Consider the following 25,768-nt stretch of genomic DNA (forward strand, 5'->3'; position numbering starts at 1 on the left):
CCCGCGCAGGCGCCATCGGGCCGTTGCCGTGGCGACGCGGGAGACGCTGGCGGTGGCAGGCGGGCAGCTGGCTTTCTGGGCGCTGCTGCGAGTTCCTTTGTAGCCGCCCTGGCGATGGAGCCCCCGGAGCTGGAACTCTGCTCGGCCTCCTCCTTGCTGGCTCTCTCTCAGTTGCTGTCGCCGCCGGAGGAGGAGGACGAGGACGGAGGAAGAGCGATAGGGGTGAGAGCAGTGCCGGATTTATGTATAAGCTAAGCAATCTATAGCTTAGGGCCCCACTCTCTTGCCCCCCCCCCCCAATATACTTATTCTTAGTTATGTTTCAATATGAATATACTTCTTCTTAATTGTATTTCAGTTCAACAATTACTTTGAAAAAATAGATAGGTAGCCGTGTTGGTCTGCCATAGTCAAAATAAAAAAAATCCTTCCAGTAGCACCTTAAAGACCAACTAAGTTAGTTCTTGCAATGAGCTTTCGTGTGCATGCACACTTCTTCAGATACACTGAAACAGAAGTTGCCAGATCCTTCTATATAGTGAGAAGGTGGGGAGGGGTATTACTCAGAAGGGTGGTGGGAATGGGAGATTCTGCCAATCTTCTGTTTCAGTGTATCTGAAGAAGTGTGCATGCACACGAAAGCTCATACCAAGAACTAACTTAGTTGGTCTTTAAGGTGCTACTGGAAGGATTTTTTTTATTTTGAAAAAATACATATCTTGTTCTGTGCAAATGGCTTTAGATACCTATTAGGTCCATAAATTACAATCATACCTTGGGTTACAGACGCTTCAGTTTGCGTTTTTCAGGTTACGGACGCGCCGAAACCTGGAAGTACTGGAACGGGTTACTTCCGGGTTTCGGTGGTTGCGCATGCACAAAAGCGCTAAATTGAGCTTTGCGCATGCGCAGAAGCGCCGAATCGCAACCTGCTCGTGTGCAGACATTGCAAACGCTGCGGGCTGCAAATGTGCATCCCGCACGGATCACGTTCGCAACCCGAGCGTCCACTGTACCATATAGCATATATTCAACACAAAAAACAGCGACAATTTGTTGTTGACAGCTGGACATATAAAGGGCCCCATTACCTTCAGAAGCTTAGGGCCTCATCAAACCTAAATCCGACCCTGGGTGAGAGGAAGGCCGGGGGTGGGGAGACCCCCTCCCCCTCCAGGGGGTTTATTTCTCTCTTTAAACATGACCTTTTTATTAAATTTTCAGATTTTGACCATTTCTTTTAGAATCCTAGAATCGTAGAGTTGGAAGGGACCCCGAGGGTCATCTATGAAAACCCCCTGAAATGTAGGGATCTTTAGTAAAAGGCGGAAGATTTATACGATCTGAAGAGAAAGCAGCTGAAAACATTAGCAGGACTGCAGTGACACTTGTAATGTAACGAGAAATATGGACATAATGGAGTGATAAAAAAATTGGATTATTGAAAAAAGATGCAGTCGAAAAGGTTTAACAACAGAACCCATGGAGGGGAATGTGGGAAGGTCCAGAGACTTGGAGGAATCTTTAAACTGTGGATATGTTGTGGTGTGATTATAATGTTAAATATGTAAAACCAAATTATTAGTTTTTTTAAGAAGAGCAAGGCAGGAATCTCAGCTAAAGTCTCATTGACAGATGGCCATCCAACCTCTGCTTAAAAAGCAGGAGGCTTTCCAATAGAGGCTTTCCAATAGAGACTGTTCCACAGTCAAACAGCTCTCACTGTCAGAATGTTCTTCCTGATGTAAACATCAGGAATCTCCTTTCTTGTAACTTGAAGCCATTGGTTTGAGTCCTACCCCCTCCCGGAGCCGGAGAAAAGAATCTTGCTCCCTCTTTCATGTGACAGCTCTTGAGATATTGGGAAATGGCTCTTATATCTCTAGACAACATTCAGAACAAATCTTTCCTATTAATTGAACTCCCATCCACCCTTCCACAGTGTTCTTTTCTAACCAAATAAAGCTGCTATTATATTTTACCCATTATATACATTAATTCTAACTTGCTAAACTATCCATTCTCATCTGTTGCTATAATTCAAATGCTGCATATGTTTTCACATAACCATGCTATTAAAAGACAAATTCCACAAAATGTTTCCATTCCTCAAGAATTTTTTCCTCATCTTTAATTCTAACAGTCAATCTAGTCATCTCAGCATATTCCATCATCTTCATAAGCCTCTGCGCTTTCAATGTGCTTTAGACCTGCCTTCTTCAGGGCAGCTAACGGACAAGGGCTGAATGCAATCTTTTTGCAGGTGAGCAGTGCAGGCCCAGGGAACATTGGCCCCCCAAAGGCAGCAGCGCCCACAGGTAAGCCGGGCATTACAATGATTTATTACATTTATGTACCACCTTTATCTTCCAAGGAGCTCAAAGTGGTGGACATGGTTCACCTTGTCGGATTCTTAAGCCTTATCAGAGGGAAACTGGCCACTCTCCAGGCACTCGGCTTAAGCTCCTTGTTGACCTCCCCGTCTGCGTCTCCCGGCAGGATACAGGCAAGGTCACTATCAGCGATCCTCCTCAAGCGTGAGAAGAACACACCACTCACCCCTCCTCCTTGCCTCCCCCAGGAAGGAGAGAGAGACAGACAGAAATGTATTTACATCGCTTTATTTCTGTCTTTGCAGCAGTACAGAGAAATGTGTCTGCACAGTTCAAACTCCAACAGCAGAGAGAGATATACTCCACCCCTGTACTTCCAGTACAGGTCAGATGACACTCTGAGCTAACATCCGGTGCTCAGCACAGTGAATAGACTGCCCCTTTGTTCCCATGGTACAGTCCCAAACATCAACATCCTGTTTTGCTTTCCAGCCACCTGCAGCTCGCTCTCGCATTGCTGCTTTTCCGTAACATACTCCCCCAAAAGTATCAATGTGCGTTGCAAGCAAAGCGTGATCCAGAGAAGAAAACAAACAGTTGTTATACATATAACACTCCCCTGTTGTTTCAGTACCCTGTGAGGTAGGTTAGGCTAAGAGATGGTGAATGGCTCTAGGACACCCAATGAGCTTTACGGCTGAGTGGGGTTTCAAACCCAGCTCTCCCATGTCCAACAATCATTATGCCACCAAGCAAGGAGTGAGGAGATTTTTTCGTGGGGGGGGGGAGCAGGGTGCACAGGGACGTCACTGATATGCCATCAAAAGGTTGCCTGCAGCGTCCTGTCCATGTATCACTCAGGAAATCTGAAAATAGCAGGCACACCCTCGGCATCCGTCGAAACAACAAACCCCAGTGATGCCGCTCACACATGGAAGGAATCAGTGAACTTGGTGACAAGGACAGAGCTGCAAGGCACCTCCATGCATCACACAGAACACACAACAGTGTTCCTGCCCTGTGAGCCCTGGTGGCATAGGCAGCCGCAGCCTTCAGATCCCATTAGGCTCCCTGTAACCACTGTCTTAGGGCAAGAAGACACAGAAAGAGGAGTGAGGAGAACTCAGTGGCCAGCACTGATGTAGCTCCCTTAACAGGAGGCCTGCAAGGAGCACATACAGCCAGGTCGAGGGTTTTGTGAGCCTTTGGGGAACAGAATGTCCATGGATCCTCTTTGAGCTCCCTCTATTTAAAGTGAGGCTGGCCTTATAATAATAAAACTTGGAATTGCAGCAATGCACAGGACTCTTACTAATGTTCGAGTAAAGGTAAAGGTAAAGGAACCCGTAACCATTAGGTCCAGTCGTGGCCGACTCTGGGGTTGCGGCGCTCATCTCGCTTTATTGGCCGAGGGAGCCAGCGTACAGCTTCCGGGTCGTGTGGCCAGCATGACTAAGCCGCTTCTGGCAAACAGAGCAGCACATGGAAACGCTGTTTATCTTACTGCCGGAGTGGTACCTATTTATCTACTTGCACTTTGACCAGCTTTTTGGCAGGAGCAGGGACCGAGCAACGGGAACTAGGCTCTAGGTTTAACCCACAGCGCCACCCACGCCCCTTAATGTATGAATACCGGCACCTAATTTTTTACCAATAATGTTGTGAACCACCGTGAGATCTAAGAGTATAGGGCAGTATACAAATTTAATTAACATCATCATGATCATCAACAACAACGAAAAGCACTGGCCTATATATAAGCCCATCCTTTCTAACATCAGTAGCAATTTCCCCAATGGCATCATAACAGGTACTAAATCATTATTTGTAGTGATGTACGAACATCTCTGATTAATGGGATTTCAGCCGGTGATGAATGGGATTTATAACTTGAAAACCAAGGTGCTTGTTGATTTACAGACACTGTCTTTTTTAGATGCTCCCTTGTGCCATGAGTGTGTTATGAGCCAGACGTGGCCTGTTGCCCTGCAAGTATCAAAAGGCCAGGGAGCTGTGTGTGCTCTGCAACGACAAATAAACCAGGTGATTCTGTCTTCCTGCTTGCAGCTGCCACTCAAGTGAAATATGGGAACAGCAAAGAGATCTGGAATGCAGAGGACGTGCCGGAGGATTCTGAGTACAATGATGATGCCTTGGACTCCAGGGAACAGCCTGAGTAAGCCTATCTGAGCTCCACATGCCCTGCCAGGAGCGCTTCCCTCTCTCTTCCAAATCCGTGCTCTGATTTGCCTTTGGATGAGGGAGTTATCTTAAACAGTCTTGTATGGGTTGGTTCAGTGTTTGAAATTAACCGGGCACCAGTTGCATTTCACCACAGGCGACAGGCCTTTTGCGAGTAAGTGGAGATGTCTGGTCGCAAGATTTGACGACTAACATCTGGCTGGCTGCTGCTGCCATACCGTGCCAGTCAGGAAGTGGGGTTAGGAGTGCAGCTTTATAAATTGCATTGAAATTGCTGCAACACATGAGTAGCTCTGGAGCAGCTGACAGGCAGGGCAGGCACCGTCCTGGCAGAGAGAAGGAGGCAATTAAATCTTCTGCTGTTTCAAACAGGCGCTGCTACCAAATCTATAGACAAAGTTCTCTTAATTTTTTAAAAAATACATTTTACATATCTTAGTACATCAATTATACAGTTGTCGTCATTTATATTACACTCTTTGGTTACCACACACATCCCTCTTATTTAGTCCTTGTTAAGTTGCATCTCCTTAATTGCCAACCCTCTTCTGCTTATTTTTAACTGCGGCTCAGTATCTAACCCCACTTGGAAGTTTATCTGATTGTTATATTTCTTTAAATATTCATCAAAGTACAGTATTCCCACCCTTCTTTTATATCTGACTCATCCTAAATTCTTATCTTTGCAGTCAACATTGCTAGCTCTGTGTATTCTATTAGCTTATTCTGCCAGTCTGCTTTTGCGAGACTATTTTTGTCCTTCCACTTTGGGGCACAGATTATTCTGGCCGCTGTTATTGCATAGAGGAAAAGACTAAGTACTTTATTGTGTATTTCCCCCTCTACTATACTCAATAAGAACATCTCTGGTTTCTTGGGAAATGAGACTCTTAACATCTTTTTTAGTTCTGAGTATATCATCTCCCAATACACGTTGGCTTTCTTACACCCCCACCACATATGTATAAATGTCCCTTCAATCTCTTCACATTTCCAACATGGTTCCCTTTTTATACATTTTTACAAGTTTACTAAGGGTGAGGTACCATCTATATAACATCTTACGTAGGTTCTATTCTAGAGTATAGCATGCCGAGAAGTTTATTGTTGTTTTCCACAGTTTCTCCCAAGAGGCCAAGTTCTTTCCTGTAGGGAAATAACTCAATTTACTTTGCTCAATTATATTAGGGGCAGTGGCATAGCGTGGGGGGTGCAGGGGGGGCCGGCCGCACCGGGCGCAACATCTGGGGGGGGGCGCTCGCACTCACAGCTCTCTGCCCCTACCTGGCTCACTCTCTCTCACTGCAGTGCTGGCTGTGCGAATCCGATCCGAGCCGCTGGGTCGCCGCCCACTGTGGAGGGGGTGGGTGCCAGGCGTGCGGTGCGGAGAGAGAGCGAGGGACTATCTGGGGGAGGGACAGTGCAGCGGCCGCCCAGCGCAGCGCTGAGCGCGGGAGAGAACCACACCAGACCAGACCAGGCAGCAGCAAGAAGAAGCTGGCAGCGGCGGCAGGTTAGGGGTTAGGGGGCGCAAATTACTTGCCTTGCCCCGGGTGCTGACAACCCACGCTACGCCGCTGATTAGGGGCATTACATGCTTGAAATGCAATACCCAGCTATGTTCTTGCATTTCTTAAAATCTTAAAATCATTCCAAATTAAATAAATTGGCATTGAGAGGGAAAGGGAGGGGGGGAGAGAGAGAGAGAGAGAGAGAATGGTTCGCCAATGGAAAATTAATTGAAATTGGTTAGAAAAGCTCTGTGAGGTTCAGGCTCCAAGAAGAAATTGTGGATGGGAAAGAAGGACACAGCCAGAAGCAGCTTGCTACATAATTGCTTGGCAGCTGGAGGCCAATGCTTGTCCAGCTCCCTCCAGTTGCTTTCTGGGGTTGCAGTGGCTGAGCAGGAACTGAAAGCAGCGGGCTCTGCCCCGTTGGGAGTGTAGGGGCTGCCAGGCAGCAGCTGATGAAAAGAGGTGCCCCACCCCAGGGGCTTTCAGCCTTGCTGGCAAACATTGTCTTTCACAGATACGAAATATTATTCAAGCAGCATGTGAGTGCCGAGGACATGTTCCTGGGAATGAGCAGGAAGGACGCGTCTACGGCTTGCTGTGAGGATATGCTGGTAAGAAGGCGGCTCTCCCTCTTAACGTATTTGGCCCATTATTCTAACGGGGATGGGGTTTTAACGGGGACGTGGGTGGTGCTGTGGACTAAACTGTGGAGCCTCTTGGGCTTGCCGATCGCAAGGTCTGCAGTTCGAATCTGCTTGACGGGGTGAGCTCCTATTGCATTGTCCCAGCTCCTGCCAACCTAGCCGTTCGATAGCATACCAGCACAAGTAGATAAACAGGTACCGCTGCAGCGCCAAGGTAAACGGCGTTTCTGTGAGCTAGAAGCAGTTTAGTCATGCTGGCCACATGACCTAGAAAAGCGACAATCCCCTCATTCGCACCCCATGAATTGAATTCAGTTGGACAACTGTCCAGGCGTCCTTTGACTTGGCTAGGTGCAGTTTTATTTGGGGGTGGGGTTCTTCAAAATTGCTTTTAAGTGTTATATATTCATTTGTATTTACCGTATTTTTCTCCCTATAGGACGCACCGGCCCATAGGACGCATCTAGATTTTGAGGGGGAAATAAAAGGGAAAAAAATTATCCCCCCCCCAGGCGCGGGGCTGGGGCGGGGGAAGCTCGGACTTCCCCCTCCCCCAGCCCCCAGAACAGGACCCAGAGCCATGCCCAAGCTGCATGCAGCTTTGGCATCACTCTGGGAGCTTGCGGGGCTGGAGGAGGGGGAAGCCCTCCGCCAGCCTTCTAACCAAGTCAGGGGACAGCGGGAAAGGTGCGCTGCGCCTCCCCGCTATCCCCCGAGCTTGTGGGGCTGGCGGTGGGGCTCTCCTGAAGCCTGGAGAGCGAGAGGGGTCGGTGCGCACCGACCCCCCTCGCTCTTCAGGCTTCAGCAAAAGCCTGCATTCGCCCCATAGGACGCACACACATTTCCCCTTCATTTTTGGAGGGGAAAAAGTGCGTCCTATAGGGTGAAAAATACGGTAGTTTTTGTGGGCTGGGCTAGTGTTTTGGGGCTTTTGTTGCGGAGTGTATTTTTGAATAGTTTGTATACATTAGTCACGCTAATTGTTTTAGTTATTTTTATTATGTATTTTGGGGCTTTAAATTGTAACTTTATGTTGTGAACCACACTGAGACCTACAGGTATAGGGTGGTATACAAATCATCATCATCATCATTATTATTATAATTATTATTATTATCATTATCTGTTATTATAAATTGCATTAATAATAAATAATAATATTAATAATATTTTCACCTAGCATCCCTTGTGTCCCCAGCAAGGAGCTGTAACGGTGCTCCCTGGTAACCACCTCTGTTTTTCATTTCAGATTAAAATCAAACTTCCAGATACGAAGGCTTCAGACATTACCCTTGATATCCGGGAAAAGGTTCTTGATCTCCGGAGCCCAGAGAAGTAAGCTGGCAGGAGGGGTGTGGAAGTTCCCCTCAATTATTTTGGCCCAATTTGGCAGCAGCCGCTTGCTCATGACGGAACTCCTGCACACACGAGGAATGAACCTTGCTTAGTTGGCTGATTGGTCGGCTGATTCTTGGGTGAAGATTCTTGGGTAGAAAGGCAGACTTTCCGCCGGCCTGTGGCCTCCAGTGTGGCACTTCAGGGTTGGTGACAGGGGCTGGCTGTTTTTGGTGTCTGGTAACGCTCTCTATTCTCTGCCTTTTTCTTAGTACACCCTTGAGTCTTGGCTAGCGCTTTCAGAAAGATGCACGCAAGCTTTGTGTGCAGGAAAAAGCTTTGAAAGTGGGAATCAGTGGCTGCCAAAGATCTGGAAGGAAGGAAATTATTGTTTTTGGTGGGGAGAGTTTCTGAACTCTTTGTGTGCCCCCCCAACAACAATTTTATTATTTATATGCCGCCCATCTGACTGGGTTGCCCCAGCCATTCTGAGCAGCTTCTGACAAAATATTGAAAACACAAAAAACCTCAAACTTCCCTTTGGATGTCTTCTAAAAGTCAGATAGATGTTTATTTCCTTGGCATCTGATGGGAAGTTTTTAATGTTTGAGGCAGAGGCTCCCCTCAGCCTTGGCCACAAAGATTCCCTTCTTTCTTTCTTTCTTTCTTTCTTTCTTTCTTTCTTTCTTCTTTCAGCCAGTGTGGTGTAGTGGTTAAGAGCAATAGACTCGTAATCTGGTGAACCGGGTTCGCCTCCCCGCTCCTCCACATGCAGCTGCTGGGTGACCTTGGGCTAGTCACACTTCTCTGAAGTCTCTCAGCCCCACTCACCTCACAGAGTGTTTGTTGTGGGGGAGGAAGGGAAATGAGAATGTTAGCCGCTTTGACACTCCTTCGGGTAGTGATAAAGCGGGATATCAAGTCCAAACTCCTCCTCTCCTTCCTTCCTTCCTTCCTTCCTTCCTTCCTTCCTTCCTTCCCTCATATGGCAGCTTCAGGTGACAGCTTCTACTTTTCTGTTTCCCAGGAAGCTTCTCTTGCACCTGCCTCACCCTGTGGATACCAAGAGTGGCAAGGCCTCTTTCCTCTCCGAAAAGGGCACTCTGGAAGTCACCTTGAGGATGAAACGAGAGCTTGATTTCATCAATTTTGCCTGAAGAGGAAAGGAAGCAGCTCCATAGAAATGGTCGTTGAGTGAGCAACCACAAAAGCTGGACTGAGCAGGAAGGGTGGGATCCTTCCTGCTGCAGCTCCCATTCCTTAGAGCTCTCACCAGGACTCTGAGATGGAAATCTAGCTGGGGAGGTGTCCCAGCAGGAGATGAGCCTTGTACTTTTGGACAGAGTGGTGATTGAGGTACATTATAGTCCAACCTTTGAACTTTCAGATTCGCAGCCGGGACCATTGTCTGCTCTTATTTCTGACAATTGCACACCTATTTTGTGAATAATTAAACTCTCTTTTCCATTCCTTAATGCATGTGTACATCAATATTATTTTGAGAAGATCTGCACATATAAGCAGAAAAAGAGGTTTCCTTGCATTTGATAAAGGTTTGTTTTCAAGGCTGCCTTCTGCGAGTGAGGGGAGCACCCTGTTGCAACAGATCAATAAAGATCAGGCTTACTAGCTGCTTTGCTTCTCAATATTCTCTGGTTGGCTGTTATTCTCTCCTACCAATAGAGAACCTACAGAAGGACTCTGTATGGGCTCTTGGGTGCCCCATAAGAGGAAAGGACCAGTTTTATCACTTATAACAGTGGCCATCCCTGTCTCCTCGGGGAGCGAGTCCCAGAGTTGGACTCTGTGTTTTGAAGAAGAGCTGGCTCTCCCCGCATCCAGCTTCCCAGTTCTAGTGTTAGGAGAGTGGGACCAAAACTTTCCTCTATGCTGCGAATAATTGTACAAATTCCTATTGTGTTGCCTCTTAATTGCCTTTCCCCTGCTAAACTTAAAAACCCCCAAACGTTTTCTATACTCCCTGGAAGGTAGGACTCGAACCCATGGCTTCAAGTGACAAGAAAGGAGATTCCGACTCAACCTCAAGAATGGGGGTAGGAAACCTAAGGCCCAGGGGCCAGATGCGGTCCAGCCATCTTCTCAATCCGGCCTGCAGACGGTCCGGGAATCAGTGTGTTTCTACATGAGTAGAATGTGTCCTTTTATTTAAAATGCATCTCTGGGTTATTTGTGGGGTCTGCCTGGTGTTTTTACATGAGTAGAATGTGTCCTTTTATTTAAAATGCATCTCTGGGTTGTTTGTGGGGCATTGGAATTCGTTCTCCAAAATATTGTCTGGCCCACCACATGCTCTGAGGGACAGTGGACCGGCCCATGGCTGAAAAAGGTTGCTGACCCCTGCTCAAGAACAACTTTCTGACATCTGGTATCTTTCTGGTCTCTGGTATCTGAAGAAGTGTGCATGCACACGAAAGCTCATACCAAGAACTAACTTAGTTGGTCTTTAAGGTGCTACTGGAAGGAATTTTTTTATTTTGACTATGGCAGACCAACACGGCTACCTATCTGTAACTGGAGCCATGGAAGGCACCACATTGAGCCGCATGAAATGGAAGTCCATCAACCTCACCAAGAAACTTGCACAGGTACAGACTGATATCTTCTTTCTTACTAAATGCAAGAACCTGGACATTATACCCAAGGGTCTTAGAATTAAGAACCCTCTACAATCCACGTATCCCACTGAATATGCAAGAAAACTATGCAACACTTTCTCTAAGAAGCTGCTCAAACATCTGATCAGCGTTCTCTACTCTAAACAGGTATCTGAAGAAGTGTGCATGCACACGAAAGCTCATACCAAGAACTAACTTAGTTGGTCTTTAAGGTGCTACTGGAAGGAATTTTTTTATTTTGACTATGGCAGACCAACACGGCTACCTATCTGTAACTTTCTGACAGTAAGAGCTGCCTGACAGTGGGGTGGAAGGGGGTGGGCTCTCCTTCTTGGGATGTTTTGAAGCAGAGGTGGGATGCCCATCGGTCCTGGATGCTTAAGTTCTGGATTCCTGCGTGTGCTGCTATTAATCCACCATCCACACACAAGGAGGAAGGTGAGAGGGGGTCACAGAAACCCTATCATAGAATCATAGAGTTGGAAGGGACCCCGGGGGTCATCTAGCCCAACCCCCTGCAATGGAGGAATCTCAGCTCCAGCATCCATGACAGATGGCCATCCGACCTCTGCTCATCAACCTCCAAGGAAGGAGAGGCCGCCTCCTCCCGAGGGGGATCTGGTTTCTCTGTTCAGAAGCTCTGACTGCCAGAAAGCACTTCTTCCTGATGTTGGGTCTTCTTCATTGTCCCTTGAAGCTCTGGGTTCAAGTTCTACCCTACATGAACTTGTGACACCTGGGATTCTTTGTGTTTAGAAAACTATTTGGGGCGCCCGTGCAGCTGATCCAGCGGGGCTTTCCGGAGGCGAGACCAGTGCCTCTCCTCGCTCTCTGCCCGGAGAAGCCCAGAGGCTCCTGCTTCCATTTCTGTCCCGCTTCCCCGGGGAAGATGCTGGGCTTGGCCTCGCGGAGGCACTGCAGGTGGGTCATATTATTATGTATTCTTATTAGTAGGGGGTGGGTGCTCCTGCTGGAGGGAGTATGGGGAGGGATTTTTAAAAACCCATTAAGCAAACCATTTCAATTTTAAGTTTTTTTTCCATGTCTTCTTTTTCTAGTTACCAGTTTGTCCAGATTTTCACATCTTATTATTTTTAAAGACCTCTTGAAAATTGGTCAGCATTGTGGTGCAGATATCTCCTAATGTACATGCTTTTGCAAAGGGTATTTCCCCATATATTTACATTTCCTATAGTTCTTGCATTCCTGTATATTTTTCCGCTAAAACAATGCATTTATAGGTCTTTCCCCCTTTGTATGGGGGTAGGAAATCTTTTCCCAATGGAAGGGCAGACCTTTCTCCTGCTCCTCTCCCTAAAAGTGAACTTGGGCAGGTGGGTGACATTCCTTAGTCTCCCCATAGAGCTTGGGGTCAAGGCAAACCCTAAAACATGGGAAAACCTTTTGCAGGGGCTGTCCCTGGAACTTGTAACATTTTTTCCCTGGCCTGATTTTAGTATAATTTATTGAATGTATATACTTCCATTTACCCACAGATCTCAGGACAGTTCACAGGATAAAATTACAATATAGAAACTCAAAGTACATAATAAAAACAAAAAAAGCAACAACCTAGTAACACCCCCACCCCACATTTTAAAACGTTTGTGTTTCAATTAAGTACAGCAGTTTCTGCCAGAGCAGTTCTGGGTAAAAGATGTTAAAAAAGAGAAACAAGAAACTTCAAGTCCACATTAAAAGTCCAAGTGTGACTGAGGCCTTATATAGACTGGCTACTATTACTACAGTGGTGCCTTGCAAGACGAAAAGAATCCGTTCTGTGATTCTCTTCGTCTAGCGGTTTTTTCGTCTTGCGAAGCAAGCCCATTGACGGATTAGAGGATTAGCGCTATTAGCGGCTTTTGGCGGCTTATCTGCTGATCGGATCAGCTGATAAGCGGCTTAGCGGCTTAGGAAAAGGGGGGGGAGGGGAAAAAACCCAGCAGGAACTTGCAAGACATTGTCGTCTTGCGAAGCAAGCCCATAGGAAATTCGTTTTGCGAAGCACCTCCAAAACGGAAAACTCTTTCGTCTAGCGCGTTCGTCTTGCGGAGCACCACTGTACTACTACTACTTTTAATATTGGACCCTACTGACATCTAAACAAAGAATGTTTGTTAACTGTGTTGAGTGAGAACAGTGTCATTTAATGGACATTTAAATGAGAAACTCTACTTTGTTACAATTGTTCAACAAGGCCACGTATACACTATAACTGCAAAGCACATTCCTCGCCCCTTGAGAATTCCGTGGATTGTAGTTCACTAGGATTCCCAGCAGCCCTTAACAAACCACAGTGCCCAGAACTTGAGGGGTGGGGAGAACATATACTTCGCAAGTATAGTTTTTATGTAGTTTTAAATAATCAAAATATCCCATGTGCCCACGAAAGGCAGGCAATTACACATAAGATAACCAGTTAAATGTAGCAGGGCATTGTGACTGTATTCAAAGGCTCAGAAACCTTAAGGCAGAACCCCATCTCGCGAGCTACAGTGGTGCCCCGCAAGACGAATGCCTCGCAAGATGGAAAACCCGCTACACGAAAGGGTTTTCCGTTTTGGAGGTGCTTCGCAAAACGAATTTCCTATGGGCTTGCTTCGCAAGACGAAAATGTTTTGCGAGTTCCTGCGGGGTTTTTTTTCCCTCCCCCCCCTTTTCCCAAGCCGCTAAGCCGCTTATCAGCTGATCCTAAGCCGCTAAGCCGCTTAACAGCTGATCCGCTAAGCCGCTTATCAGCTAATCCGCTAAGCCGCTTATCAGCTGATCCTAAACCGCTAAGCCGCTTAACAGCTGATCCGCTAAGCCACTAATAGCGCTAATCCGCTAAGACGCTAATGGGCTTGCTTCGCAAGACGAAAAAACCGCAAGACGAAGAGACTCGCGGAACGGATTCTTTTCGTCTTGCGAGGCACCACTGTACAGGCATTGGGATATTCTCTCATTATGATTTCTCCCCTCTGTGGGTTCTTTGTGTCATGTGACAAAGACACATGAGAGCAGAAGCAGCAAAGCAGGCTGGAAAGTGCTGGGACTGCACAATCATTTGGGCCTACTAAAGTTATTCAGGACTAACTGCTAAGTGTTGAGTCACTCTGACATGTGACTTAGCAGCCAGTTTCTCTTGTGCTCTCTGTAAAATTTCAGTGAGAAACTGTTTGTTTCAGTTGTGAGCAGAGTCAGTATGTAATCTCATTCAAACTGTTTGGAACCATGTTGTTTATGAAGAAGTTTATTTTAATTCAGTAAAGCTTTTATTCTTTAAAACTCTGCATTATTAATTTACGCTGCACGTCACTTTGGTGTGAAAGAAGGTGTACACTTTTTCCCACACTCCAAGCATTTCCTGTGTGAATTCCTTTATTTCCTTTGATTTAGCAAACACGTTCTGAAAAATTCTACGGTACCTGCTCTTTGTGACCCAGCTGATGTATTCCAAGGCTTAAGGGAGACATGAAACATGTTTGACATTTGGAGCATATAAAATGTTTCTTTACAGAGCGGGTTGTGCCATCTCCAACAAAGTCTGATGGAGGAACAGAGCTTATGCCACAATCTGGCTTCTCTATGTGGACTCTCCAATGTGCAATAAGGTTTGTGCTGCTACTGCAGCTATGCTCACATGCTGAGCATTTATAAGGTCTCTCTTCAGTGCGGATTGTTTTATGTTCAATAGAGCTTGCTTGAGAAGCATAACTGGTGCCACTGTCTAGCTTTTTCTCTGTATGGGTTCTCTGATGTGCAGTAAGGTTTGTGCTGTTACTGAAGCTGTGGTCACAGTCTGAGCATTTATGAAATGTCTCTCTAGTGTGGATTCTTCGATGTGCAGTCAAGTTTGACTTCCTCTTGAAGCTCTTTTCACACACGTCACATTTATAGAGCATCTCTCCTGTGCAAATTCCTTGACTTCTGGCAACTTTTGATGTACAACAGAAGCTCTTTCCACCCCTGGAGTGTGTATATGGCTTCACCCCTGCATGGAGTCTTCGATGTGCAATAAGGTTTGACTTCCAATTGAAGCTTGTCCCACACTGTTCACATTTATGGGGTCTCTCTTTTGTAGGAACTCTCTTGTGTTTCAAGTTCTCTTTTACATCTTCATGCTTAAGTCCTGGCAGAATCGCACATGGTTCTACCTCATTCTCAACTACCTGCACATCACCTGTCGGAATAAAGAGGAAGACCCAAAATGACAAGCAAGACCACAGTTTACTCTCTCTTCCCCCATCGTGAGTCATATTCTCCCCTCTGGAAAGGCTGGTGGGAAAACTTAGCTGTCCACTTCACCCACCTGCTCCAGCATTCCAAATTTGCAATGTTCCCTGTCCCCAAACTCCAGGGGTTGAGCTCACCAATGATTCAGTGAAACCCATTGTCATAAGGTGAATGCTTTGGGAACCTTTCCTACAAGAAAACATTGCATCCCCTCTGAAGGACCCAGCTGCTGGAGATTTTTGTTTGGTTTTCCTGGACTGTAATGCTTTAAGGTGAGCCCTGCTGGGTGAGACTAAAAGCTCATCTGGTCCAGAATCTTCTACCAACAGTGATCAACCAGATGTTTATGGGAGCCTGCAAAGTACCGTATTTTTCGCTCTATAGGACGCACGTTTTCCTTTCTAAAAAGTAAGGGAAAATGTGTGTGTGTCTTATGGAGCGAATGCAGGGTGTGCGGCTAAGCCCAAAGCCAGTTCAGGGAGACGGAGTACTGCGCAGCGCTCCGTCTCCCTGTTCTAGCTTGGGGTTAGGTGTGCAAAGCCTCCACAGGGCAGCAGGGTGCCTTCACCCCACTGCCTTGCAGTGGCTTCAAAGGCTGTCCCCGAAGCCAGAACAGCAAGAGGTTATCCCAGAAGCCAGATCCCTCTTGCTGTTCTGGCTTCTGGGGTTCAGAATTTTTTTCTTCTTGTTTCCTCCCCCCCAAACTAGGTGCGTCTTATCGTCCAGTGCGTCCTATAGAGCTGAAAATACGATAAATTTGTCAACAAAACTACCCCATTACACAAGCACTAACAGCAATAGATGTGAAACTAAAAGGCAAGGCTAGGAACTGTGGGGCTCCCTCTTTTACCCTTTTGATGACGTAAAAGGGTCAAAGAATATTGGGAAATAATTTATAATGAATTGAAAAAAATGTTTAAAAGCACCTTTCCAAAAAAGCCAAGAGTCCTTTTTGGGGGGGATAATTCAGATGGAAATTCCCAGGTGTCAAAAAAGGTTATTTATGTATGCCACCACGGTGGCTCGTGTTTCGTTAGCCCCAAAATGGAAAACGAGTGAGGTCCCAACTAAAGAAGAAGGGCAACTTAAGCTGATGGAATATGTGCAGCTTGCAGATCTAACTTATGGAATAAGAGAACAAGAAGAATATTTGTTTAAAGAAGATTGGAAAATGTTTATTGAATATATGGGGGGGGGAATTCTGTACGCTTAAAAACACGGGCAGCATTAAGATAAATTCAACAGTGTAAATAAGTTTTGATGGATGTAATCATGGAATGCTGAATGGTTTAGTTTATATAAAACATGCAGGGATTTATGCTATGCAAAATGAACCATGGAAAGAGAAGAAGAGAAGTCATTGATATTTTTAGGTTGTTTAAATGAATACTCTAAATTGTAAAACAGAATATTTCATTAAAATATACCGTATTTTTTGCTCTATAACACGCACCCGACCATAACACGCACGTAGTTTTTAGAGGAGGAAAACAAGGGAAAAAATATTCTAAACGAAATAGTGGATATATGATTTTTGTGGTTCATGCTGTGGCCACAGACATGTGATCTGACAGTGAGTTTGGAGTAGCCCAATGCAAAAATCCTGAGGATCCATGTGGATCCATGCTTTGTAACCATGGAGGAGGGAAGGAAGGGGAGCCATGGATCCTCTGCTCACGACTGCAGCAGATCCCCCCCGCCACCCGCAGGCATTCGCTCCATAACACGCACAGACATTTCCCCTTACTTTCTAGGAGGAAAAAAGTGAGTGTTATGGTGCAAAAAATACGGTATGTATTAAAAAGAAGACAGAAACTGGGGGGCATCAAAAATGCAGGCTCAGAAAGCAGAGCTTCTCCTTACTCAGACACCTGGCCTCTTCATTGTCAACTTCTCCTTCCATTTCCTGCCATGGTTGCCTCTGTTTCACAGCTGCCTGAGCCTGGCAGGCCTCAGAGGTATTTGCAGCCTCCTCCTTCTCCATAGACGCCTGAAACATCAGAAAGGCATCCATTAAAAACAGCCCTACTGGACCAAGCCAATGGCATCCTGTTCTCACAGTGGCCAACCAGATCAGTTTTATAAATAATAATAATTTTATAATTTCTACCCCACCCATCTGGCTGGGTTTCCCTAGCCACTCTGGGCGGCTTACAGCACATGTAAAAACAGTAAAACGCCAAACATAAAAAATTCCCGATACAGGACTGCCTTCAGATGTCTTCTAAAAGTTGTGTGGTTCTTTATCTCCTTGACATCTGGTGGGAGGGCGTTCCACAGGGTGGGCGCCATCACCAAGAAGGCCCTCTGCCTGGTTCCCTGTAGCATTACTTCTCGCAGGGAGGGAACCAGAAGAAGACCCTTGGAGCTGGACCTCCGCGTCCGGGCAGAATGATGGGGGTGGAGACGCTCCTTCAGGTATACTGGGCCAAGGCCGTTTAGGGCTTTAAAGGTCAGCACCAACACTTTGAAAACTCAATATATCTAAGCCAGGTAGCCAAATGGCTCCTTAAGCCAGGGTTACGGTCGACAAAATGGAATGCCTAGTTGCCATTTTGGGGGCCAGACGGGTTCGAAAGCTGTATTTTTCAATATGACTTTTTGGTTCCTGAAATTCATCCCGATTGTTCAGATAAAATATGGCACGTAAAATTCTACAGAATGTGAAAACATCAAAGTATTGAACAAAAGACACTTTGGCGGCTGTCACCAATTGAAGCTTTGTTGCTCAAACTGTAGCCTTATGAGGCTTTGCCCTCGGGTGGGAAAAATATTGCGCCTGGGAAAGGGAAGTGGGAGTCAACAGACACTCAAGGAATAGTTTCGGAGAAAAGGCTTTTATTTCTACCATCCATGAACTGGTAGAAGGAGCAAGTGTGATAAGTCACAAAAAGCATGCACGAGTTCACAGTGATGTGCACAAACATATATACCCCTTTCTAGTTCCCTCCCCCTTTCTCCTCCCTCAGGAGTCCTGCCCCATGTTGAGGTTCCTGAGCATGTACAGAAAGCTGTCTTGGGACTATTGTGGACTCTTGGCAGGAAAGGGGGTGAGGGGGTTTTCAGAGTGTTCCCGTTGTTTCATTCTTGTGCTTTGGCATGGTTCCCGGAGAGAAAGCAAGTTGCAATGTGGTTCTGAGAAAGGCCTGAGAAGACAATGGGCTCTGTTCTCTACCTTGTTGCAATCTTTTTAGTTACAGCAAGCGGAATGTTTCTGATGCTTAGCTGTTGAGAAAATGATTTTGAAAAGCTTTGAGAAGCTTTGAGCCTGCTTGGGGGGGGGGGGGTTTGACTTCGGGCCTAGGTGAGGTCACCTGTCCTCACCTTCCTTCAAAACCACTTGGTAAAAAGGGGAAGTGGCTTACATACAGAGATTTATTAAAGGACCAAGAAGGAAAATGGAAACTAAAAGATTATGAGGAAATAAAAGATCATTTTCAGAGTTGGTTACATTACAGGCAATTCCAAATTTGAAAAGGAAGTTATAGATGAAGATGTGAAGCTGCTGAAGAGTGCATATAGTATTCTGCTAGAATGGGAAACAAAGGACGAGGAGGTAAAATCAGTCATGATCAAATGGGCACAAGATATAGGACATAACATACAATTTGAGGATTGGGAAAAATTGTGGAAAACAGATTTAAAATTTACAGACAGTTCTCTTTTGAAAGAAAATTATATGAAAACAATGTATAGATGGTATATAACACCAGTACAGATAGCAAAAATGTACAAAACAGGGTCAAATACATGTTGGAAATGTAAAAAAAAGAAGGGACTTCTTATCCTATGTGGTGGGAATGTAGAGAAGTTAAATTTTTTGGGGGAAATGATATATAATGAATTGAAGAAAATGTTTAAAAGGACATTTGTTAAAAAAACAGAAGCATTTTTGTTAGGGATTGTAGGACAAGACCTGCCAAAGAAAACGAAGACTTTATGTATGCAACAACAGCGGCAAGAGCACAAGGATGGAAGAATATCCGCCCTCCCTTCCCCACGGGTGGGCGGGGTTTGTGGCACCAAGCAAGGCTCACCTGGGCGGGTGCCACCCACCTGCTTGGGCTGGCCTTTGACCCGCCCTTCACCAGGGAGGACAATGGATGGCCGGCCGGAGGTGGGCCCAAGCTTCTTTTGCCGTTCTTCCTTCCAGGATCAGGATCATCCGGAGTGTGTCCAGGTGGCCGGACTGAGGTAAGTAACCGGCCTCCGCATTTTGCCTGGATCGGGTGTGTGTGTGTGTGTGTGTGTGTGTGTGTGTGGCTTGGCCCCTCCACGAGACTAGGCCGCATTTTGCGGCCTTCTTTCTTTCGCTAGGCCGTGTTTTTGTGGCCTTCTTTCCTTCGCTAGGCCGCGGTTTTGTGGCCTTTTTTCCTTCGCTAGGCCGTGTTTTTGCGGCCTTCTTTCTTTCGCTAGGCCGCGTTTTTGTGGCCTTCTTTCCTTTGCTAGGCCGCGTTTCTGCGGCCTTCTTTCCTTCGCTAGGCCGCGTTTCTGCGGCCTTCTTTCTTTTGCTAGGCCGCGTTTTTGCGGCCTTCTTTCCTTCGCTAGGCCACGTTTTTGTGGCCTTCTTTCCTTCGCTAGGCCACGTTTTTGCGGCCTTCTTTCCTTCGCTAGGCCTTCTTTCTTTCGCTAGGCCGCGGTTTTGTGGCCTTTTTTCCTTCGCTAGGCCACGTTTTTGCGGCCTTTTTTCTTTCGCTAGGCCACGTTTTTGCGGCCTTCTTTCTTTCGCTAGGCCACATTTTTGCGGCCTTCTTTCTTTCGCTAGGCCGCGTTTTTGTGGCCCTTTTCAGCTTTTGTTGGCTAGGCTGCAAGGGTGGTCTGCTGGGCCCCTGGTTAGGCCGCAGGGGCGGCCTGCTTGTTTTTGCGGTGGCGGATTGAAGAATTAGGAAACCCCGACAAAAGAACAGTGGCAAGAGAAATTTATGAACTATGCAGAACTGGCTAAACCGACATACAAACTGTGAGATAAAGGACAACTGTGATTTTAAGGAAGAATGGGAACTTTTCACAAATTACTTAAAAATGAAACCTTGGCAGGCTTTGAATAAACATTTACAAATTTATTGATTGATAACATGGTAGACAGATAATGTGAGGATTTGTATAATTATATAACATGCAGAGAATAATATGGGTTGAGAAATCAGAGAGGAGCTGAGGGAAGTCTCTGTGGGGAGGGAGGGTTTGAGGGGGGTGGGGAAAAAGGGGCGGGGGAAATAATGAATATGATATGTTTTGATATATTATGTTGAAAAAAACAACATTTTTTTTTGAAAAAAGAAAACACTGAAGTATTTAAGGGAAAGGATGATGAAGCAGTGGCCCTCTGTATGTTGGTGAACTACAACTCCCATCACCCCAATTACTGGCCATGCTGGGAGTTGTAGTGCCATAGGTCCCCCCCATGCCTGCTTTAAGGGGCTTTAGATGTTCAGTACTGTATTAAGCCTTGAAAGAGGCAAGAGACATTTCTCAGGCCCTCCAGAGCCTGAAAAAGTTGCCTACTCAGCCCCTTGAAGATTAGATCAACAATATGGGGATAAATGACAACCTCCCCCAAGGCCTGTTGTTGTTGTTGTTTAGTCGTTGAGTCGTGTGCAACTCTTCGTGACCCCCTGGACCAGAGCACGCCAGGCACTCCTGTCTTCCACTGCCTCCCGCAGTTTGGTCAGACTCATGCTGGTAGCTTCGAGAGCACTGTCCAACCATCTCGTCTTCTGTTGTCCCCTTTTCCTTGTGCCCTCCATCTTTCCCAACATCAGGGTCTTTTCCAGGGAGTCTTCTCTTCTCGTGAGGTGGCCAAAGTATTGGAGCCTCAGCTTCATGATCTGTCCTTCCAGTGAGCACTCAGGGCTGATTTCCTTCAGAATGGATACGTTTGATCTTCTTGCAGTCCATGGGACTCTCAAGAGTCTCCTCCAGCACCATAATTCAAAAGCGTCAATTCTTTGGCAATCAGCCTTCTTTATGGTCCAGCTCCCACTTCCATACATCACTACTGGAAAAACCATAGTTTTAACTATACTGGCATGTAGCTTTCCTTATTCTCAAAAAGGGAGGCAGGGTGTTGTAGTGGTTAGAGCGTTGGACTAGGAGCTGGGAGACTGGGGTTCAAATCCCTACTCGACCATGAAGTTCACTGGGTGATCATGGAACAGTTGCTGCTTCTCCTCTCTCTCTTTCAAAATAATTTTTATTAGATTTTCAATTTACATTTCAAAATAAACATTTTACACACGTTAAGGTATCCCATGGCTTCACTTCTTATCCTTCCATGGTTCATTTCGTATATCCTTTATTCCTGCATATTTTACCTTAACCATTCAAATCAGATTTCCACTTTCACAACAATCAATTATTACTTACACTGTTGAGTTTATCTTAATGCTGCCAACGTTTTCACCTGCTTACAGTTATTTTCCATATATTCAGTAAGTATTTTCCACTTTTCCTTAAATACACATTCTTCTTGCTCTTTTATTCTATATGTAAAACCTGCAAGTTCTGCATATTCTAACATCTTAAGTTGCCAATTCTCTTTACAGGGGTCCTTGCTCACTTTCCATTTTGGGGCTAACAAAGCATGAGCCACTGTTGTTGTGTACACAAATAAACATTTCTGACACCCCCAATAGAAAGGACTCTGGTCTTTTTGGGAAGGTAGTTTTAAATATTTTTTTCAGCTCATTATAAATTATTTCCCAAAATTCTTTTACTTTTTTTAACATGTTCACCACTTATGAAAAAAAAGTTGGGGAGAAATATAAAAATTTGCTGGAAGGAAAAAACCTTTATGGTTATACCCCACTGAAGCAATTACAATTAACCTTTATGGTTATACCCCACTGAAGCAATTAAAAGAGTTAATATGGATAGACAATGCACAACTTAGGGAACTGCTAGACTTTACAGGGAGGGAACCCAGTTTGAAGCCTATGGAAGACTTAAGAAGCCAAGTTACAGATTGGTTACGATACCACCAGATATCTGATATGTTTAAGTAAGACTTTAAAAATGGGGTTTTGGACCAAAGCTCACAATTTGAAAAAGAACTTTTACAAAATAAGGATAGAATCCTGTCTAAAATGTATTACCTTCTATTAGAGTGGGAAACAAAAGACGAACTAGTCAAAGCTTCAGTGACACACTGGGCAATAGATATAGGACACAACATAGACTTAAACCTCTGGGAGAAACTCTGGAAAAGTGATTTGAAATTTACTGCAAGAGAACTATCTGAAAATGATTCATGGATGGCATTTAACTCCAAGTAGGTTGGCTAAGGAGGGACACGGGTGGCGCTGTGGGTTAAACCACAGAGCCTAGGACTTGCTGATCAGAAGGTTGGCAGTTCGAATCCCCGTGATGGGGTGAACTCCCATTGCTCGGTCCCTGCTCCTGCCAACCTAGCAGTTTGAAAGCACGTCAAAGTGCAAGTAGATAAATAGGTACTGCTTCGGCGGAAGATAAACGGCGTTTCCGTGCGCTGCTCTGGTTTGCCAGAAGCGGCTTAAGTCATGCTGGCCACATGACCCGGAAGCTGTACGCCGGCTCCCTTGGCCAGTAAAGCGAGATGACCACCGCAACCCTAGAGTCTTCCATGACTGGACCTAATGGTCAGGGGTCCCTTTATCTTTACCTAGGTTGGCTAAGATGTACAAAGTAGAATCAGATATGTGTTGGAAATGTAAAGAAATGGAGGGAACTTTTTTTCCATATGTGGTGGACGTGTAAAAAAGTAAGGGAATTTTGGCACAGTCACTGCTTCTCAGCCTGATGTGGCTCACAGGGTTGTTTGGGGTGGTGGGATCTAACAAGGAGGGGAGAACTAAGTAGGCCACATTGAGTTCCTTGGAGGAAAAGATGGGATATAAACACTATATATAAATACGTAAGATGGAGAGAGAGCCCTTTCCCATCACCAGCCCTCCAGCAAAACACAGGTGTTACAAGAATGTTAGGGTCTCAAATATAGAATAGATATTCATAAATGCACACATCTAAATATATGAACCATGTATCTAAAATAGCACAGGAGAGCAATCCTGAAGCCATTTTGACTCTCCCAATGACCTCAGATATTCCTTTGCAGTAAGGGAGGCAAATGGGGAAAGCTTTCCCATTGTCTTTTTGCTGGCGAATCCTATCTTAAGGGTGTATTTGTGTATGAACAGGTTGAACCTGTCACCTGGATTCAGGAACTAAAGTATTAACCAGGCGTCAGCAACCTTTTTCAGCCATGGGCTGTTCCACCGTCCCTCAGACCGTGTGGTGGGCCAGACTATATTTTGTGGGGGGGGGGAATGAATGAATTCCTTTGCTCCACAACTAACCCAGAGATGCATTTTAAATAAAAGGACGTTCTACTCATGTAAAAACACGCTGATTCCCGGACCATCCGCCGGCCGGATTGAGAAGGCAATTGGGCCGCATCTGGCCCACGGGCCTTAGGTTGCCTAACCTTGGTATTAACCATCACAAAAGAATGGCCAGGCTGCCCAGGTAAAGCAATCAGTGACCATTATCAGGTATCCTGGCAGACAGGATTTCTGCTGTAGACCCCCACCTTCTGTGATGTATGTATGATGTTTTGGGGGGTGGTCTTCAGCTACAGGGTGGGCAATTTCAAAAGTCTATATAAGGGCTTGTGCACCATTGTTCAGGGTTCTCCTTCCTCCTGCGTGTGGTGAGTGGGGACCCTGGTGCAACAGTTCATTTCCTTTAATAAAGATCAGGCTTACTAGCCGCTTTGCTTCTCAGTATACTCTGGTTGGTCTCTTAGTTTCGACTACCAATAGGGAACCCACTTAGGGACTCTATACAGGCTCCAGAACACCCCATAAGGAAGAAGGAGCAGGTTTTTCTTACAACACAGGAGTAAATGGTAATGGAGGTGCCCCCTACCTTCCAGCTCACCCCGCAAGACAGGATCCAGGAGCTTTCCATCTTCCATCGATCTCCAGCACAGCTATTAGAAATTAGGAAGAGCACTGAGTTAATGGCACTTTCTCCAGATGCTACAATGTCACCCCACCTATTTTCTCCATTACAACCTTCTGTTTACACTGCCCTGCTAACAGAAGGTGGCAGTTCTTGCAGATGATCAAGCAGTTTCTCCAGGCTATTTAAGCTCAAGCTGCAGAACCGCACCATGCATCCAATGTGCATTTATTATTGTCATCATCATTATCCTGACTTTTTCTTCAAACCAGGAATCGAAGGCAGTTTACACATTTTTTTTTAAAAAAAAGAATCTGCCTTAAAAAAAGAATCACATTCCTGCAAAGGTAGTCTATAAAATACTGAATGCAGGAGGCAGCAAACCAACTCCCTTCGCTTACCCAATCCTGTCTCCCAAAGTTCTTCCTCTACAATCGAGAATCTCCTGATTTCAGCTTCGCTCTTTTTCCCCCTGAAGGAAGAAAAAAGGTTCCTTTAATTCACCTAGATCTCTTTAGAACCAAGGAAGCTCTAGAAACCAGCCCCCAAATAGCAGCTACTACAGGAGCACAATTTGAAGCCAGAGGATCAATTTCCAGGGAGGAACATAGAGCAGAAACAGGAAAACCCCATTTAGAACCCACTGAGTTTTCCCCTCACCTCTAGGTAGCTTCAAACCCCACACATTGTAGGCAGGTGGTGGTGGTGAATTTATGACTGACCTCCTGTATCCTCCTCCCTCCCAGCTGTTCATCTGCTCAGATAAATGGTGCCAGCTGTTGGTGATTTCAGTGGGATTAGCAAAGGCTGCTGGGGATTGCAGTTCCCAGCAAGCAGCTTTGGCTGGTGCCCACTGGGGCAGAAGGCAGGGAGTCCAACAGCAGGTGGCGCTAGAGACAACTACTTTCTAGTTTTGTCCCCCTCCTTTTCCTTGCAGGGCTGTGGAAGTGCGACAGCTGAGACTCAGTTGGTGGAAGCTGATGAGCAATGCCACTCCCCGCCCCCTGGACTGGTTGTAAGCAAGAAAGTAGGCAGGTGGGGTTTGGCAAAAGTCAGACTGAAGGTTAGCCACTGCCCTGCTTTGCCCAAATGGAGCATCTTCCCCTGGCAGCAAACAAACTGTGGCAGGGAGATTTTTGATTCCATGACACCACCTGTAAATAGGTGTACAAACTTTTATGCCAATTCAATTCCCTTGCAAAGTTGGTTTTATCCTTTTACTGAGTCAACCATGAGGGTTGGTTCAGGCTGAAGGTTTACTGCCTTCCCAGATCATTATACCTGTCTCTGGGGCCAGGGCTTCCAGTTTTTCTGTGACCAGTCACGAGGCCGTTGATCCACCTCTTTTCACTGTACTGTTTAGGGATTATCAGTTATTGGAATTAGGGGTTTGGGTTTTAATTCAATTTTGCCAGCAGCTTCAAGACCTATATTTAGTGATTTTTAGGACCTGCCGGCACTAATTGTGCTTAATGGGGTTACACTTGGGTGAAGTACACCTTTAATTAATTGTTGCCTTATTCTATATAATTTACCTGGCCGTGAGTATGGTTTTATTCCTTGGCTTGAGATCAAGGGATATCTCAGTTGGTTGGAGCTTGGTGCTGGTGGTGCCAGGTTTGCGGGTTTGCTCCCCAGGTGGAATAGCTAAGGCGGTGGCTTGGGGACTGCCTTCTGCACTTGTGATCCAATTGGGGGAGAATGACCTGGGCCAGCGTACGGGCTGTTGAGTCTGGTGTGGATCTCCAGCTTCACCTCCCAAGTGAGAGCTTCCTAGCTGTCCAGGCCCAGGGTGCGCTGGGATGTACTGTTGCCTCTTGTGGGGCCCACCTTCTGCCTTAGTTGTGCAGCTGGGCGAAAATGACCTGCCTTTGTTAAAAGGCTTGGACTTATGGACTCGCATTATATTAACCTTAAACCAAAATAAATAAAAGAAAAGAAAATATGAA

At 45.8% G+C, this 25,768-nt stretch overlaps 2 protein-coding genes across 2 annotated transcripts; one reads left to right on the forward strand and one right to left on the reverse strand.

The window, feature by feature from the left end:
• Positions 1-22: 22 nt before the first annotated feature.
• On the forward strand, positions 23-9,503 carry DNAAF6 (dynein axonemal assembly factor 6). The gene is made up of 6 exons (XM_082213327.1): positions 23-222; positions 2,264-2,318; positions 4,401-4,509; positions 6,564-6,660; positions 7,943-8,028; positions 9,056-9,503. The coding sequence occupies exons 1-6, from the start codon at positions 115-117 to the stop codon at positions 9,183-9,185; spliced, it is 585 nt and encodes a 194-aa protein (XP_082069453.1). The 5' UTR covers positions 23-114; the 3' UTR covers positions 9,186-9,503.
• Positions 9,504-13,590: 4,087 nt separating this feature from the next.
• Positions 13,591-19,107, reverse strand: LOC309525157 (uncharacterized protein). Its single transcript, XM_082210618.1, has 3 exons — positions 18,917-19,107; positions 16,743-16,869; positions 13,591-14,826 (listed from the first exon to the last, which is right to left on the reverse strand). The coding sequence occupies exons 2-3, from the start codon at positions 16,861-16,863 to the stop codon at positions 14,063-14,065; spliced, it is 885 nt and encodes a 294-aa protein (XP_082066744.1). The 5' UTR covers positions 16,864-16,869; positions 18,917-19,107; the 3' UTR covers positions 13,591-14,062.
• Between the last annotated feature and the right edge of the window lie 6,661 nt (positions 19,108-25,768).

Source organism: Podarcis vaucheri, assembly GCF_965113315.1.
Source record: "Podarcis vaucheri genome assembly, chromosome: 2".
Classification (NCBI taxonomy): Eukaryota; Metazoa; Chordata; class Lepidosauria; order Squamata; family Lacertidae; genus Podarcis; species Podarcis vaucheri.